Below are 17,692 nucleotides of genomic sequence, written 5' to 3' on the forward strand. Positions count from 1 at the left end.
GATGGTGAACCAAATCACATTGCTCGCTCAGCGACGCCATTGCTTCATGCCAACTTTGAAGATCAACGGGTAATTTCAAGAAGTTTCCCAACAGCCTGACCTCCACGTTCTCCGAACTTGAATCCATGTGATTTCCGGTTGTGGTTGGTTGGTTGGTTGGATTTTTTTGGCGCAAGAGCCATTTTTGGCCAAGCTGCGCCAAGCACATGGTATGAAATGCTACTAGATTAAAAAGAACCAAACATCATAAAGTCTAATATAAAGTAAAATACGCAAATTCGGATGATGTAAAATGCTTTCAAAGATTTAAAATTCCAAATGAAAGTTTGAGAAAAGATTTTCACTTAAAAATTGTTGAAAAAAATTTAATAAATAAAAGACGATAAAACAGCAAAAAGAAGTGTTAAATGCGAATATAAAATCCAATGGTTCTTAAAAATTTAAAAAGGTTTGGGTGATGTTTTTCACCCACCAATTCCTGTAGAGTTAATGCTAATGACTTAAAAAAGTGTAATCGATACGAGTTAAAACATGGGCATTCAATTAAAATGTGCTTGATAGTAAAATCAGCTTGACATGTTTGGCACACTGGCACCCTTTCACCAAAAATGAGATCCTTGTGCGTGAAGTGAGTATGTCCTATACGGAGGCGGGTCAATTTGACATCTTCCTCTCGCATCGGTAGAACGGACCATAATCTTATGTTGGGTTTCACGTCATGCAATTTGTTATGGGTCTGCAAATCCCATTGGTTTTGCCAAATTATAAAAATATGACTATTGAAGGACTTCTTCACATCAGTGTACGGAAGTCCTTGGTTCAAGGTAACCGATGCCAAGTTTGCAGCAGTGTCCACCTTTTCATTGCCAGAGATGCTCACGTGACTCGGAATCCAACAAAAATTAATTTGGAAGCACTCATTCTGCAAGAGACGTAATGTGAGCAGATGCATAGCTCAGACCAGGAGTAGGCATTTGTGCTACACGTTTTCGCCTAGCTTCAGGATACGAAATGTTTTCTTTGATTTTAAGAGTTATTTTTTTCTTTTCAAGTTGCCAACGTTAGCATAATCTAGAGTATGACGCATGACTGCCACCACAGTTCACGCACTTTTCGGGTGCAGAACATTGCTGGCTATCGTGGTCTTTAGCAGCACAGCGAGCACAAGTGAGTGTCCAGCGGCAATTTGCTTTAGAGTGTCCATAACGCTGACAATTAAAACATCTTAAGGAATTGGGAATATATGGTCTGACAGGTAATTTTATATACCCTGAATAGACAAATTCTGGTAATTTTGGTGATTTGAAAGTCAGAATATGATGTTTGGTTTCAAGAACATTACCATCTCATCGGATAGTAATGCATTGTACATGTGTGACACCTTGAGATTTCATTTCAGATGCAATTAAGTCTACAGGAAGATTGAATATTTCCCCACAAGTGATAACACCCTTCGATGTATTTAATGAGTGGTGGGGGCTGACACTGACAGGAACTGTTGACAAGGCTTTTAATTTTTGAATTTGGTGAGCTTGCTTACGAGTATTGATCTCTACCAGCAAGTCACCAGAAGGCATCTTACGGATAGATGTTACCTCACCGATTGTTGCTGTGATCGCTTTCTGTACTAAAAATGGCGACACGCTGTCAAATGTTTCATTTTTTTCCGAAATACGTTTCAATACAAAATATTTATCAAAATGAAAATCCATATTAGAAGACTGAGGAACTAAATGACGCCCACTGAAGGGACCCTTTTTGGGAGGAGCCATACGATATTGAAAAAGATTCGGGTCCGGCTATGGTCATTTCCAGGCTCCGCATATACCCTAGTGCTAGCCAGAACCTATACGCTCAGAGTTACCCCCGGGGACAGTGACCACCCTTAACGCCAAGCCCAAAGAGTAACCCCTTCACTCGATCCCAAGCAAACTAGCCACTAAGGTGACTAGCTACCAGCCGATTGATGCACAGGGGACCACAATGCACCACCCGTCTTTCTAATGGGTCGCCACGCACGGCCAACACGTGGAGTTTTGGCTGTCCATGAGAAGCAAGAAGCAAACAGAGCGGCGACAGCTTCTCATGGAGAGCTCCCTCGCTTGCCGTCGAGGGATGGAAAAACACAGCAGAAAGCAGAAGACGTAGGGGAGTGGAAACGTAAAGGGAGTATAGATCCCTGGGTACCTCGGGATTGGGACACCCGTACTCACCTATAGTAGGTGAGCCCCTGAGGGGTAGAGGATGAATGGAAGAAGTTCTGAAGATGAAAATTAAATGATGGATATTCGACCAAAATATGCTTCACATTAAAATCAGTGTTACATGCTGGACAAGCAGGTGCTGTCACCGAAAAGGAGATGACGGTGTGTAAAGCGAGAATGCCCTATAAGAAGGCGAATCAACTTGACATCGACATCTCGAATTTTAAGGACTGGCCAATAGCCAATTTTTGGTTTGATGGAGTTCAATTTGTTGTGGATCTGCAGATCCCATGCCTCCTGCCAAATGGAATAAATGTAGTTGACTACGGATTTTCTCGCATCCCAGTAAGGAAGTTCATGCGTCAAAAGAGTGCTGGCCTGCTTAGCAGCACAGTCTGCCATCTCATTCCCTGAGATGCCCAGTAGTAGCCGGTCTATAATAGACAATCTCGTGCTTCTGGAAACTGAAATACGTAATGCCTTTGTAAGACGGAATGATCTTGTTTCAGTCTTCTTTGACATAGAAAAGGCTTATGATCGATCCTGGCGTTATGGTATTCTTCGATCACTTTTAAAGTTTGATTTTTATGGCAATTTACCGATTTTTATTCAAAATTTTTATCCTCTCGCATTTTTAGAGTACGTATTGGAAATTCTTATTCCAGCTTTTGTTGTTGTATGGTTTATTGGCTCAAGAGCCATTTTTGGCTATATTGCGCCAAGCTTACGGTAAAATCAGAACAGACATTTAAACCAAAACGATTTTAAAAGTTAGTGTAAGTAATTAAAACTCCATAAAAATGTCGATACAAATATTATAAAACTATTTTAACGAAAGACAATGATTAATGTAAATGCAAAATAATCATGCAATGAAGACTTATTTTACAAAAAATAAAAAACAGATGAAAAAGGTGTTAAATGCAGTTGATAAAGCAGTATAGCTCTTAAAAAAATTAAAAATATTTGGATGGTATTTCTCACCCACCAGGTCTTGCAAGTTAAGAGAAGAAGAGTTGAAAAAATTATGACGATGAGCATTAAAATCAGGCCATTCAATTAAAATATGTTTCACACTAAAAGCAACATGACAAGTGGGGTAAATTGGCACCCTTTTCACCCAAGATGAGATGACGATGAGTAAAGCGGGTGTGTCCTATACTGAGGCGAGTCTTCTTATTCCAGCCATTTTATTCAAGCTGAGGGTATCCCTCAAGGAAGCGTCCTCAGTGTGACACTTTTTATCCTTCATCTTAGTCAGATTTTAGCCCCTTAGGGGCTCACCTACTATAGGTGGGTACGGGTGTCCCAATCCCGAGGTTCACATGGATCTTTACTCCCTTTATGTTTACCCTCCACTGCGCCTTCTGCTGTCTACTTTTTACTTCTTTCCCTCGAGGGTAGGCGAGGGAGCTCTCCATGAGGAGCTGTCGCCACTCTGCTTGCTTCCTGCTTCTCATGGACAGCAAATACCCCCACGTGTTGGCCGTGCGTGGCGACCCATTAGACGGGTGGTGCACTGTGGTCCCCGGTGTATCAATCGGCTGGTCGCTAGCCACCTGAGTGGTTAGTTTGCTAGGGATCAAGCGAAGGGGTTACTCCTTGGGCTTGGCGTTAAGGGTGGTCACTGTCCCCGGGGGTAACTCCCAGCGTATATGTTCCGGCTAACACCAAGGTAAGTGCCGAGGCTGGGAATGGCCAGAGCCGGTGGCTGCCTTCCCTTGTTGGACTCCGTGGTGGGCGGTGACGTTGGGCCTGAAAATTTAACAATATCATACGGGTAAATCTAAACGTTCAAACAATGTATTGACTATTAAAAACAATTTTCCACCATTCTTTATTGTTCATCGAATTTCAGACTCTAAAGAAACATTCCACGGTAGGTCTACTTTTCTTGTTGAAAAGGGTTTTACTGGAAACCTAGGTGAAGTGAAATCTATTAAGAAATTCAGATCTGGCGATCTTTAGGTTGAAGTTGGATATGCCAAACAAGCCAAACAAATTTTAAACCTTAAGTCATTGTCAACTATTTCCGTAGAAGTTAATCCTCACCCATCATTAAACTCATGCAAAGGAGTTATATCATGCGGTGAATTGTATAATGTTTCGACTGAAGAGATTATTGAAAAACTAAAATATCAGGGAGTGGCCAATGTAAGACGTATTACTGTAAGGAGAGATGGCAAACTCTTAAATACAAAGCATCTTGTGTTAACATTCAATTCTTCTAATTTACCAGATTATATTAAAGCTCGAGATATGCGCTTTTCTGTAAGAACTTATATACCAAACCCTTTGAGATGCTTCAATTGCCAACGTTTTGGACATTCAAAATCTTCTTGCTGCGGGACACTGACATGCGCCCGTTGCGCAGAAGTCGACCATGGTAGCACTAACTGTACTAATGCAGAGAAATGTGTTAACTGCAAGGAAGATCATGCTTCTTTTTCCCGAAACTGCTTTTCTTGGAAACAAGAAAAGGAAATAATTTTAACAAAGATAAAATATCAAAAATCTTATCAGGAAGCTCGTAAACTTATAAAGTCTAAACTCCCTAAAGTTGGAAATAGTTACGCTTCTGTCGTCCAAAAATTATCCGCAACCATATCCACTCAGTGGGATCCAGCTGATATAACTTCTAGCACAAATACACTTCTTTGCACTTCTGCTTCGAAAGCATCTCCACTGAATCTACTGCAGTAATCTGTGAAGACGCTCCCACTTTCCCTGATTTAACAGGTTTTCAAACTGTTACAAATCGGAAAAAACTTAAAAAAAGATTCTCCAGTTAAAGAAAACATTACTTCTAATGTAGAAAAAATTACTAAATTTTACACCACCTCCCCTCGTTTAATACCCAATTCTGTGGTAATTAAAAATGCAGCTTCGACCATGAAGGTTGCTACTAATGTTTGCCCTGTTAAAACTCCTTTACCTGGTACTAATTTTACATCTGTTTTCCCTTCGGATGAAACAAAGAATGTGCAGTTTCAACAATCTGATGCCGATGCTGATATGAGCTCCACCTCTGCGTCTGAAGAGGATATAATTGAATATAATATGTCTGAGGATTTGGAAGGCTCGCCTGCCCCACTCTCTAAAAAACACGAAAAGAGGAAATACATTATTTCCACAAAATACAAAAATATATAGCTTTATCGCAACTTTTTTCCCGACAGGTTTTATTTTTTGACTGTTAACCTTAATTGAACATATGTATATTGAAAATTCAAATTTTTCTAGTTATAATTTTGTATTTTAGCATTTTATCTGTATGGCTTGCATATTTGTTTCATTTATTATTCTTCACCCTTGAGAATTTATACATTTTTTGGCATCTTAATATTTTACAACTTGCATTTATTTTTAATAGATTTAATTGGCTTTAACAAGCTATATTTTGACTTTTAGACTTCAGTTTGAGAAATTTCAAAGTGATTTTAGATTTTAATTCTAATACTATACCACCATACGTTATAGCACCTTGATCTTGTTTATCTACCATATGTTTGGCGCAGTATAGCCAAATATGGCTCTTGCGACAATAAAATCAAATCAACCAAACAACCAACCAACTTAGTCAGATTTTAGACCAATTACCTCCATCTGTTAAGGGCGCTTTGTATGTTGATGATCCTCAGATATCTTGTCAGGGCTCTAGTATACATTTAATTGAGCGACAGCTTCAGCATGCTGTGAATAAGTTAATGACATAGTGTAACGAGAATGGCCACACTCTTTCTGCTGAAAAGAGCCGCTGTGTCCACTTCTGTCGGAAAACGGGTATACATACAGATCCTATAATTCGCATTGGTAATGTGGACATTCCTGTAGTTACAGACATGCGATTTCTGGGAGTGATATTTGATAAGAAACTCACCTTTCTTCCACATATTTTGAAAGTACGGAAGAAATGCGAATCACTTCTCAATATCCTTAAAGTTCTTTCGACAACGACGTGGGGTGCAGATCGCACTTATCTGCTGAGGATTTATCAAGCAATAATATTATCCCGCCTTGATTATGGATGTGCTGTGTATTGCTCGGCTCGACCCACTGTTCTACGCAAATTGGGCACTGTACATCATTCTGCCTTGAGAATCTGTTATGGTGCCTTCAGAACCTCGCCCGTACAAAGTCTTTATGTCATCAGTTACCATTACACTTAAGATGTAAAATGCTCTCGGCTCAGTACTATCTTAGGATCAAGTCGGTTTCTGATCATCCACTAAGGCAAATGACAATTCCCAATGATCTTCGTAGACTTTACAATGTTCGCCCCTTCAATATTCTCCCCTTTTGTGAGAGAATTCAAACGATTATTGCTGATGCAGGTCTTAGTAACATACAAATTAAACAAGCAGAATTCTATGTCTTTCCACCTTGGGATGTCCCTGTCTTTTCATACATCAACCCATTTTATACATTCGATAAGTCTTCCACAACTTTGTCCCGGTTTTGACAGCGGAACTTATAGCGTTTTTTTGCGCTCTTCAGAAAATTGCAATTTCTGATGGGCGTAAATATATTTTATAAACAGACAGCATGAGTGCTTTGGAGATATTATCCCACCCTGGTAAATTGATGCATCCCGTGGCAGTAGATATTTTATGTTGCTTGCAAACACTTCAGACCAGGGACTTTTTAGTTTTATTCTGCTGGGTTCCTGGTCACGTTGGAATTTTGGGCAATGAAGACGCTGATTGTGCTGCCAAAGCAGCTTCTAGTTTATGGCAGACGTCAATTCCATATCGGGATTGAAAACTTAGAATTATTCATTATATCCATTCTCTCGGGCAGGAGTCTTGGGATCTGGAGATCCATAATAAGCTACATTTCATTAAACCGCATATTCATTTGTGACCCATTGTTTCAATAAGAACAGCCGACGTGAAACTGACTCGACTTCGAATCGGTCATACTCGCTTCACTCATAAATATCTATTATTTGGTGAGAGAGCGCCCAGATGCCTATCATGTAATGTTGATTTAACTGTTGCTCATATCCTAGCTGAGTGCCCCAATTTTAATTCTCATCGCATTAAATATTTTAACTCAACTTCACTTAACAAACGAGAACCTCCCCATCTGTATATTTTTAACTCTTTAAACGCTATTGGATTTTATCATTTTATATAGATTAAAACTTGTTTTGCTTAACTTGTCTCTCATGTTTTGATTGTTGCTGTTTTGCTGACCTGATCTTTAATGTAATTTTAAATTTCTCACGTGATATCATCTCAAACCATACGATTGGCGCAATATAGCCTACCTTTGGCTCTTGCGCCACGTATGGTTTACACTTTACGCCCACTTTACAATGTTCGTCCCTTCAATATTCTCCCCTTTTCTGAGAGAATTCAAACGATTATTGCTGATGCAGGTCTTAGTAACATACAAATTAAACAAGCAGAATTCTATGTCATTCTAGTCATTCTTTGATGAGATTAATTACTTTGCCATCCAATTTTATCGCATGTTCTGGATGGAGGCGGCGTTTTCGGCAAAAGTGTATGCATGATGTTTTTTCCCGTAGAAAATGTAAAACCCATTAAAAGTTGACCATTCCTGAATTCTGTTCACAGCTAATTGCAGTTGTCGTTCTATAAAATTAATATTATATGCTGTACAAGATATGTACAGGTCATCTACATAAGGAAAGCCTTTCACAGAGAGTGGAAGTTGTTGTAGAATGTCGTTTATTCTTAGGGCGAAAAGTATTACACAAAGAACACTCCCCTGGGGTACGCCCTCCTGTTGAAAAAAATAATCTGACAGTTGATCACAGATTTTTTCTCTAAACTTTCTTAGTTTTAAGAAATTTTGGATAAATATTGGTAAATTTCCTCGCAGATTGCACTTATAAAGATCACGAAGGATACCAAAACGCCAGGCACGATCGTAAGCCTTCTCTATGTCAAAAAAGATTGCTACTGTCTGCTGTCTGCGAATAAATGCGTTTCTGATTTCTGTTGCTAATGCGTTGTTGTCGTTGTTGTTGTCAAAAAAGGAATCAAAATGGTGAATGAAGGATTTGTAATCAGAGTGATGCCCACTGAAGGGAGATTTCTTGGAGGAGCCCATATGACATTGTTTAATTTTCAGGCCCGACGACACCGACCACCACGGAGCCAAACAAGGGAAGTCAATTACGAGCTCTGGTAGTTTCCTGCCTCGGCATATACCTTAGTGCTAGCCGGAACCTATACGCTTAGAGTTACTCCGGGGTCAGTGACCACCCTTAACGCCAAGCCCAAGGAGTAACCCGTTCGCTTGATTCCAAGCATACTAGCCACTAAGATGACTAGCTACCAGCCGATTGATGCACAGGGGACCACAGTGCACCACCCATCTTTCTAATGGGTCGCCACGCACTGCCAACACGTGGGGTTTCGGCTGTCCATGAGAAGCAAGAGCAAACAGAGCAGCGACAGCTTCTTATGAGGAGCTCCCTCGCTTGTTGTCGAGGGATGGAAGGATCAAGCAAATAGTAGAAGGAGTAGAGGAGAGTAAGCATGAAGAGAGTAAAGATCCCTGAGTACCTCGGGCTTGGGACACCCGTACTCACTTATAGTAGGTGAGCCCCTGAGGAGCTTTGTCGGACGTGATATATTTATTATGCTTTTGTCGACTGGAGTTTCTCTTTGGATAGCCTGATTTTATAAATCGGATTTACTGTACAAATCCATTTTTTTAAATATACCAATGAATCGAAAAGAGTTATCGAATAGTATACGAATAAAATCGAATGAATTAAAAAAACATAGCAACAATCTTTAATTTAGTCGTAATTAATGGGTGAAGGATAGGATTAATATTTTATTTTAATTTTAAAAATATTTGTTTTAAATTAATCAATGAATTTTCTAACTTCTTACCGGATCGGCCAAAATCTTTTTTTTTAGTTTGGAAATCCTGTGCAATGTATTAAACATCGCTGATTCTGTAATAGATAGCAAATAAATTTTTGTCTTTGTTACCTTGTTTGTCCAGCCCATATTTAATTCATAATACAGAATACACTTACAATTTGCAATGTAACTAAACGTCATTTTCCTTTAAGGTTTAAAGACTAGCAAAATTATTTCATCTAAAACATTCGGCCACTTTTTCTTTAGATGATATATGAATATTTGTTTTGAGATCAATGTTACCGAAATTATCCAACAGAAAACGAAGAAAAAGCAAGAAATCTTATAATTATAGCCCATTGCATATTTTGGGGAATTTGAAACTTCATTTCATTTGCTAAAATAAATAACGCGAATCCTGTAAACATACTTATTTCATAACTTTGCTTTCTTTGCGTCTCCTACGGAGTTATCTACATTCTTGCAACGAGAATAAAAAAGAATGAAATAAAAATGCAGACGCAGAAATTATGCAGCACTTATTCTACTTAGAAACTTTAAAAAAGAAAAATGCTATAAATGTATGTATTTCATTTTAGTGGCACATCTAAACATGGGTCTAGTACTCGGACATCTAGGACGTAAGGACGAAGCCGTTGAGGTAAGCAGATATTGATCGACTTTTAGTTTTTATATCTTTTTGTACAAAAAGTAAGTGTTAATACATAAATAGAATGCTTTGTAAACTCTCAAACTTATATATGTATTTTGTTATTGATGAAAACATAAAAGGTAAGTTTAAAATATTTATAATGTCCTTAAACTTCATTTTTTATTAAAATATTTTAGGATTTAAATAATAGAAATGTTTTTTAATTAACTAATTATATATTAGTTTATTTTGAAAATAGTATTTTTATAGTTGAAAGAATATTCCTGAAAATCCAAAGGCGATGACTTTTTTATTTGCAAAGGCAAGCTTCTGATTTTAGAAATTGGGTCTCTACAAATTACAATTATTTTAACTTAATAAATAATGAGTCAAATACTTTAAAAAATATATGAGGTAGTTTATTTGTGCTTATGTATAAAAAGTTGATGCCATATTTAAGATTAAATCACGATAACAGGCATAGCTCATTGCTAATAATTCTAATTGTTGATTGTTTGAAAAATATTAAGCGATCATTTTAAATCTAATTTATGATAAAAATATAAAATTTAAGCTTCGTTTAAGATGTAAAAAAAAAGTGAAAATCAATTTTTAATACAAAATGTTAAATATGCATCGAAAAAAGGGAGCTTATTTTAATCATCAAGGATTAACAAATGATGAAAATGCTTTGAAAGAGAAATAGACGACTACGTTAAGTACTTTTTTTTGTATCAAGAATTAAAATGTCATTACTATGTTGATGATTAAATTTGCTTCCCTTTTATTTTCTCAAACATTCAAATTAAAAAAAAACTGTTAAAGTAAATCCTTAATGGAAATTTTAATCTTTATTAATTGCTCGAATTCTAACGCGATTTGGTTATTTATAGAAACAATCAGACAAATGTTTGGCGTTTCTAATTTATTTTATTGCATCCATTTTTTGATACATTAATCATCAATATGGCTAAGTTATTGACGCAAACTATGAAAAGCATAATTTTTTTCTTTCAAATTAGACACTAAGCACATCTTTAAACACTGGGTTTTTATCAATAGCAGTCAGATAATTTTAGAAATGATTAAGACTAAAAAAGAGAACGTGCAAACAAAATAGAGAAAGCTTTATATATTTAGTTTTATTTTATTTTCAGAAATTTAAGTTTAAACATCTTTTATTTCTCAGAATAGTTGTTGTTCCAAAGCATCACTAAAAGCGAAAATAAGCTGCATTCTTTTATTGTCTGCTTTAAATTTTTTTATTATCCTTTTGGATGTAAAAATCATGTATTTTTTTTTCTTTTTTCTTTTTTTACTGCTGTCAAATACTCTTTGGGATAATACTTTTTTTTTTTTTTTTTTGGAAAAGCGCTATTTGGTTTAACTAAAAATCCATAGAATACTTAAGATGATAAATGATTATCCAGAATTTTCTTTTATAATGCGTATTAATGACGAAATTTTAGGTGAGAAGTTTAAAAATGCACTAATCCGATACATAAATAATGCTCGGACTGGGTGAGTTAAATTTCTGAAAATAAAATTGCAAAGTACAAAAGAAATCTAACTGTGATAAGCTTTTTTATGAATCCTTCCTGTGACCTATACCTTCGAAATTAAATTTCATAAGCAGTTTAAAATAATTTTATGCACCTCTTGCATTATTATCTTTTCTTGAAGTAAAAATGCTACATTTTTCAAAGCACCATATTTACTTCCATCTCTTAATAGTCGACATCCCCTCCACGACGACAGCAATGCTCAGAAGCAAAATCAAATATCATAATTTGTTCAGATATTCAATTTGAATTAGAGTACTATCTTTGAACTGGTTTATCATAAAAGGGATTTTGGAAGAAAACCTGAATATGATCAGGCATTTATTAGAAACATACATGTTTGCATAATTTGCAAGATTTTCTTCTTTCCTTTATCATCATCTGTTTTATTAATACAAATTTGAATGTAATTGGTTTTTTTCTTCTGTGATTAATTAAATATCTTAATTGAAGAAGGAAATGATATTTCTGGTTCTGTAACTGATGTATATTCAAATTATTGAATATTTTGATGCATACTTTGGTGCTAGTCGCTTATGTCATCCCTTGTAGCAATTTAGTTTACTTTAATAAATATTTAGACATCTTCTCGTTCGTATTTTGTTTTCTGGAATGTAGTGGTATATTATGTTCTCTAACTTGTAATTTTTATTTTCTCCTAGACGAAGTATACAAAAAAAGTATTGCAATTGCCAAAAAATTCGAACTTGAGATTTTGACTCATTTTCTCATTTTAGATCTCTTTTAAAATATATTTTTGGAATTCTATCTGCCGGTCGCTCTCTTGTTCTTGAACACAATGGTTCAAAAACGCTCTAGACATGGTGAATGAAATTTGGCATATGGCCTTTACACAAAATTTGTGGATTTTTGTCAAAGAAAATCCATTCAAATAAAGTCTGTCCGGTTGTTAGAGTACAATCGAAGCGGTAACTACTAAAGGTAAATAGGTAGATAGATAAAATTGTGTACACAGTTTTAGCATACATAAAGTAGATATATATCAAAATTAGCATCAATTGTGTCAAGAAGTTGACCATGCATTCTAATTTTATATGCATATAATTTAAAAACTTGACAACGTATGTAAATGAAATTTGGTTCACATTTTAATCTCCAATGTGAAGGTTCTTATCCAGTGTTGGACCAAATTCGTCAAATCTGTTTGTCTGTCTCCGTGTACTTTCGCGTACATGTAGAGGCTATAACTCAAAATGCAGTGACTTACAAAAATGAAATTTCGTATACCATCTTGTGACTACAATTGCAGTTTTGTGTCAAATTTTGTTTTCAATTGATTGTAAAAAAGACTTCCAAAATATATATTCAGTTTCCTGTTATATGTTTGTCAGCGATTATTCGCCAGGCATCGCTTGCTAATAGTCTTTTCGTAATTACCATTTCCTAGTGTTTAATGAACCAATTTTCTTCTCAAAGATCCAACTTTGAAGTGCTGAAAATAAAACTTTGGCATCCATGGCCTTTCTCAGTGTCAGAAGATGAATTATTAAATAGTATGTGAAGGGGAGACCACACTAATTATATGCACATTGAGATGTTATATGCAGCTCTTAATCTTTCTTTTCAAACCTTTCAGAAAACTCCAATTCCATTTCGACATAATTTTAGAAAAAGAATAAATCATTTCTTGAATAAAACGTGAATGTGCAGTATTTTATTAAGTCAATTTTATTATCTAAAAGTACTTTTTGTGCAGCAGTCTGGATATTGTGTATTGTTAAATGATTCTAAGAACAATTCTTATCTTCTATCCTACTCATGGGACTTCTTGTTTTCCCCCTAGACTTACCTTTTTATTTGTGTGTGACATATTTTTACCCATAAAGCTTTCCGAATTTTTAAATTGCTAACAACATAAGTCTGAATATGTTTTCTCTCAACCATATCGGAATCATGTACACAAATGTAGAAAGAACGCAAATGAGTATTTGTTTCAGTCAGTGTTTGTCCTACATTTACATATACAGTTACATGCATATTTTATATTTCAACAATAAAAAGAACAAGACAGTTTTGAAGGGACAAACAAAATAGAAATGTTTTTCACTCCATTTCCTTCGATAAAAGCTATGCTTCTTTATATTTTTTAATAGGATACTTTATTAAAAGAAAACAAAGGGCAGGAAAGGTAAAATAAATAAATATGAAATCGTAATGATGGCATTTGTACACATATGATAAAAGCTTACGATAAAGTGGGGCAATAATACTTAAAGTTGTGAGAAATAGGCAAGGGCTTGATACTTAATGATAAGTATCTTCGTAAAACATAAGAAGTGAAATAATCTATTTTATGTTCAGCAGAAATTAAATGATTGTCCTTTCGAAAATAATAAAATAAATAACTAAGTACATAAAAATGATTGTGTGTAGGGAAGTCGAAAATAAGTTTCATTAAATGAGAAATGAATGATGTTGATCAAATGGAAAGATTTTATGGATATAGATCAAGAAGAAAAAAAAAAAAAAAGAAAGAAAGAAAAGAAATCGAACACGAATGTTATCTTCGCAGTAAGTTGTTATAGATATTTTTTTTTTCTTTTTTAATAAAGAAAATTTATTTTTGTTTAGAATTTAAAACGTCGTAATTGAAGTTAAATAAGAATGAAAAAAATTCTTGTGTAAAGAATCAATAAATTTTCAATGATGTGATGTGAAGAGATCCTTTTCTAATTAAGATGATGACTTTTTATATTCAGTAACGATCAATAATAGTCAATATTTAATCATTATATATACAGAGTATCTATCGCAGTATTAAGTATCATACTTAGTAAAAGGGTATGAGTATCTATTTAATTGAGGATCAGTAGCTCATTTCTAAAGAAAAGATATATAGTCCCAGTTACAAATCTCTTCAGATGACGTAAAAAATTATATTTTCAAAAATTACGATTTCTTTTCAATCTCCTGATTAAGATAATGATATTTAGTGAAAAATTCTTAACACTCTTAACAAAAATTTTTTTCTTTATTCTGTGACAAAAACTGATTGAATTATGAGATGTTGAATATGATTTGAGGAAATTTCAATCGACATGTAGCGGAAGTTGGTTGGTTGGTTCAATTTTATTGGTGCAAGAACCATGTTTTGGCTAAACTACGCCAGACATATGATTAAAATATTTTCCATAGCAATTTAAAAGCGTTATAAAAATTAAGTTGATCTGACCAATGTTTTTAAATTCCACATGTAAAATTAAAAAGTAAAACAAAAACTGGAGCATAGACGATTTAAAAGGCATTAAAAACTAAATAGAATTATAAAAATCAATGATTTTTAAGAAGCGGAAAATATTTTTGTGGGGATATTCACCCACTAAGTCTAGAAGTGTTAAGCCGGCGTCGTGGCATAGGGGTAGCGCGTCTTCCCCGTGATATGGGCGTCCTGGGTTCGAGTCCCGGTTTGGGCATGGTTGTTCTTCCTGTTCTATCTGTGAGATGCGTGAGTGTGCCCTCCTGTAAAAAGGGGTTGTGCAAGCGAATGAGTGATGCGTGAGTAGCAAAGTCGTACTCTTGGTCCTAGTTGGCGCTACAGTAAAAACAAGAGACGCTCCCATCAGGCTTAAATCGCTGTCTTCGTAACAGCAGGCTTGTCTGTGGCAAGTGCCATAAGAAACAAACAAACAAACAACAGAAGTGTTAATGATGATGGCGAAGAAAACAAATGTTGCGATGATGATTAAAGGAGGGACATTGTATTAAAATGTGTAAAACGGTGAAGTCTACACGGCATGTCGGGCATTTCGGTGCTTCATCTCCAAACAACAAATGTTTATGAGTAAAACGGGTCTGCCCTATGCGAAGACGAGTCAGTTTTACATCAATCTCTCGCATAGATAGAGCAGGCCACAAATTAACAGAAGTTTTTATTGAATGAAGCTTATTATGGACCTGTGTATCCCAGTCATTCTGCCATAACTGATTAATAAAATAAGATAATGCTCTCTTCGCATCCGTATATACAAGAGGTTGGTTGGTTTGTGTGGTTTATTGGCGCAAAAGCTACATTTGGCCATACTGCGCCAATCAAATGGTAAAATTATAAAAGATATGCTGATCGAAGAAACGAGTATTTTAAATAAGTGTGCAAAGATAAAATTGTATAATGTAAAAAGTGATCTTAGTATCTGAACATTTAAAAAACATGTTTCATGAAAATTTGAAACAAAGAAGAACGAACAAGAACACAAAAAATCTTTAACACAAATGGAATAATAGAAAAATTATATGCAAGTAAAAAAGCCAATAGCTCGTAAGAATTTAAAAATATTTGGGTGGTGTTTTTAACCCACCAAGTCTTGTAATGTTGAAGACGAGTTAAAAAAACGAGCACGATAAGAATTAAAAGCAGGACATTCAATTAAGATATGGTGAACAGTAAAATTAACTTGGCAGCTGTTGCACATAGGCGCATTTTCCCCGAATATGAGATGTTTGTGAGTGAAGCGCGTATGCCTTATACGGAGACGAGTCAAGTATATACAAGAGATTGTTGCAGAAACGAAGGAGCTTCTTTTGCAGCTTTATCCGCCAACTCATTTCCAAAGACACCAACATGGCTAGGAACCCAACAGAAAATTATATTAAAACCGTTATTATTAAGCGTATGTAAAGAGGATAAAATATCAATAGCAACTGGGTGAATTCGGTTGCTAAAATTAGAAAGGGTTTTCAAGGCATTCATGCTATCAGAGTATATACAAAATTTACGCTGGGTAGAAACTCTAATCTGCTGAAGTGCACAAAACATGGCTGTTAGTTCAGCAGTAAAGACTGGACAAGAGTTATGCAGGTGATGACTGTGAATAGCAGATCCTAAAACTATTCCACAGCCAACATGTTCATCTCTTTTTGAACCGTCAGAGTGTAAATAGATGTGTAGAAATGATAATGGTTGCGATGAGAATTAAAAATTTGTTGAAAAACAATCGGAGCTGTTGTGGATTTGTCAAAGCCGGAAAAAGGATTCAAGAAGGAAAAAACTGGTATATCCCAAGGTGGAAAAACCAAAGGGTCTGAAAGATAACGTTGCTCAGGTTCGATTCGTGTACAATGCCTTTGATCCTCTCACTGAAAGGTAGTATGTGAGAAGGGCGAGCTTCATAAAGTCTGCGGAGGGAACAGGAAACTGAATATGAGAACTCAGATGTTGTGGGACACAAAGTGTTTGAAAATAGTATTGAATAGAGATAATCTTTCTGCGTAATTCAAGCGGTAACTGATGGTATAAAATATAAAGGCTCTTCACAGGTGAATTGCGGAAAGCACCATAGCAAATTCTTAGAGCTGCATGATGAATAGTATCTAACCTGCGTAAAACAGAAGGTCTGGCAGAACCATAAACCATACATGCATAATCAATCCGAGATAAAATAACAGCATTGTAGATACGAAGAAGGGATGCGCGATCAGCACCCAAAGATGTACAAGAAAGCACCTTGAGGATATTTAATGACTTTTCACACTTCTTCCGTAATTGCAAGATATGCGGGAGGAAAGTGAAAGTGAAAGTGAGTCGAAATCCACTCCTAAAAACCCCATTTCATGAACAACAGGAATAGTAATATTTCTTATTGACAGGATAGGGTCAAGATGAATGCTCCTTTTTCTACAGAAATGGACACACTTGCTCTTTTCAGCTGAAAGTTTATGTCCATTCTCATCGCACCAACTCAACAATTTGTTGATAGTATTTTGTAATTGCCGTTCAATTAAGTGCATGTTACACCCTCGACAAGAGATTATGTTAGGTTAGGTTTGTGCAGTTTATTGGCGCAAGAGCCATATTTGGCTATGCTGCGCCAATCCAATGGTAAAATATAAAAGTGAGGTAAAACGTAGATTTAAATAACAAATTTAGTTGGGAAAAAAAACTGATGGACTAATTAAGGAAAGGTATGGTATTTTGAGATTTAATGGCGCAAGAGCCAAATATATAATTAAGGAAAGAATCAATGTCTGGGTTCTATTGATCACAGTGATAAAACTGATATTCTATGTACTAAATACGAGTATAAAATTTTATAGCTTTTAAAAATTTAAAAATATTTGGGTTGGGATTTTCACCCACAAGGTCCTGCAAGTTCAACGAAGTTAAATGAAAAAAACGAATACGTTGGAAGTTAAAATCAGTACATTCAATTAAAATATGTTTAACAGTAAAATCCACACGGCATGTGGGGCACTTTGCTGCCGCTTCACCGAAAAGAAGATGTTTGTGCGTGAAGCGAGTATGTCCAATACGCAGGCGAGTCATTTTGACGTCAACCTCACGTATAGGGAGAACAGACCACAATCCAATAGTTGGTTTAATGGAATGTAATTTATTTTCGGTTCGCTGATCCCACGTGAATTGCCAAGAAGATGTTGTTGTTTATGGTATTTAGTGGCGCAAGGGCC

The 17,692-nt window shown here is 35.6% G+C and overlaps 1 protein-coding gene across 2 annotated transcripts in view; it reads left to right on the top strand.

Annotated features, from left to right (window-relative positions):
- Positions 1–17,692, top strand: part of LOC129960161 (protein O-mannosyl-transferase TMTC2-like) — a 923,323-nt gene that overhangs the window by 512,836 nt on the left and 392,795 nt on the right. For both annotated transcript variants that reach the window (XM_056073352.1, XM_056073353.1), the window contains exon 9: positions 9,655–9,716. In XM_056073352.1, coding sequence (XP_055929327.1) covers positions 9,655–9,716 — 62 coding nt within the window. The remainder of the gene's footprint in view (positions 1–9,654; positions 9,717–17,692) is intronic.

The sequence above is a fragment of the Argiope bruennichi genome, chromosome X2 (assembly GCF_947563725.1).
Source record: "Argiope bruennichi chromosome X2, qqArgBrue1.1, whole genome shotgun sequence".
Taxonomy (NCBI): domain Eukaryota; kingdom Metazoa; phylum Arthropoda; class Arachnida; order Araneae; family Araneidae; genus Argiope; species Argiope bruennichi.